This window comes from Nestor notabilis, unplaced genomic scaffold, assembly GCF_000696875.1.
Source record: "Nestor notabilis isolate BGI_N333 unplaced genomic scaffold, ASM69687v1 scaffold9462, whole genome shotgun sequence".
NCBI lineage: Eukaryota > Metazoa > Chordata > Aves > Psittaciformes > Psittacidae > Nestor > Nestor notabilis.
In genome coordinates this window covers 1-561 of record NW_009918025.1, presented here as the reverse complement: position 1 = coordinate 561, position 561 = coordinate 1, and the positions used below count along the sequence as shown (strand labels likewise).

Sequence of the window (561 nt, the reverse complement as noted above, 5' to 3'; positions counted from 1 at the left end):
CGCCCCCCGCCGGAGCAGCCATAGCAGGGTTTGCTCTGTAAGACGTGCCGAGCCCCGCATTCCGTTTCCAAACCCGGCATTCCATTTCCAAACCCGGCATTTTTAGCTCTGTGAGAGGAAGCACCTGATCCCGGGCTCGGTAAAACCACCACTGACGATCGCTGTGAGGGCATCTCTGTTTTCCCAAGCATTCCCCCATGGATGTGATTTTCATTCCAGCCCAGCAGCGTTCGCTTAGCCGCCAGCCCTTCTTGAACATGTCCTCCTTCTGCGGGGTTCCTCTGCCCAAATCTTTCCTTTCCCGACCAGTTCCTAGCAATAATTCCTCTTGGCCCGGCTGCAAGAGCGGGTCCGTTACCGGAGGAGGGGGGGGGAGGCTTTGATTTCGGTACGGCAAAGCATCACGTCGGGATTTGCACCGGGCGGTGCGGCAGCATCCCCCGCGCCCGGCTCCGCGCCCGCGGCACTCACCTCCACGAAGTAGAAGCAGGGCAGGAGCGTGACGCTGTCCTTGGTCACTTTGCCCTTGGGCCGCTCCTTGGCGGACATGCTGCCGGGGCT

At 61.0% G+C, this 561-nt stretch overlaps 1 protein-coding gene across 2 annotated transcripts in view; it reads right to left on the bottom strand.

The window, feature by feature from the left end:
• Window positions 1-549, bottom strand: part of LOC104401816 (lipid phosphate phosphatase-related protein type 4) — a 30,607-nt gene extending 30,058 nt beyond the window's left edge. For both annotated transcript variants that reach the window (XM_010009515.1, XM_010009516.1), the window contains exon 1: window positions 472-549. In XM_010009515.1, coding sequence (XP_010007817.1) covers window positions 472-549 — 78 coding nt within the window. The remainder of the gene's footprint in view (window positions 1-471) is intronic.
• Window positions 550-561: the final 12 nt, after the last annotated feature.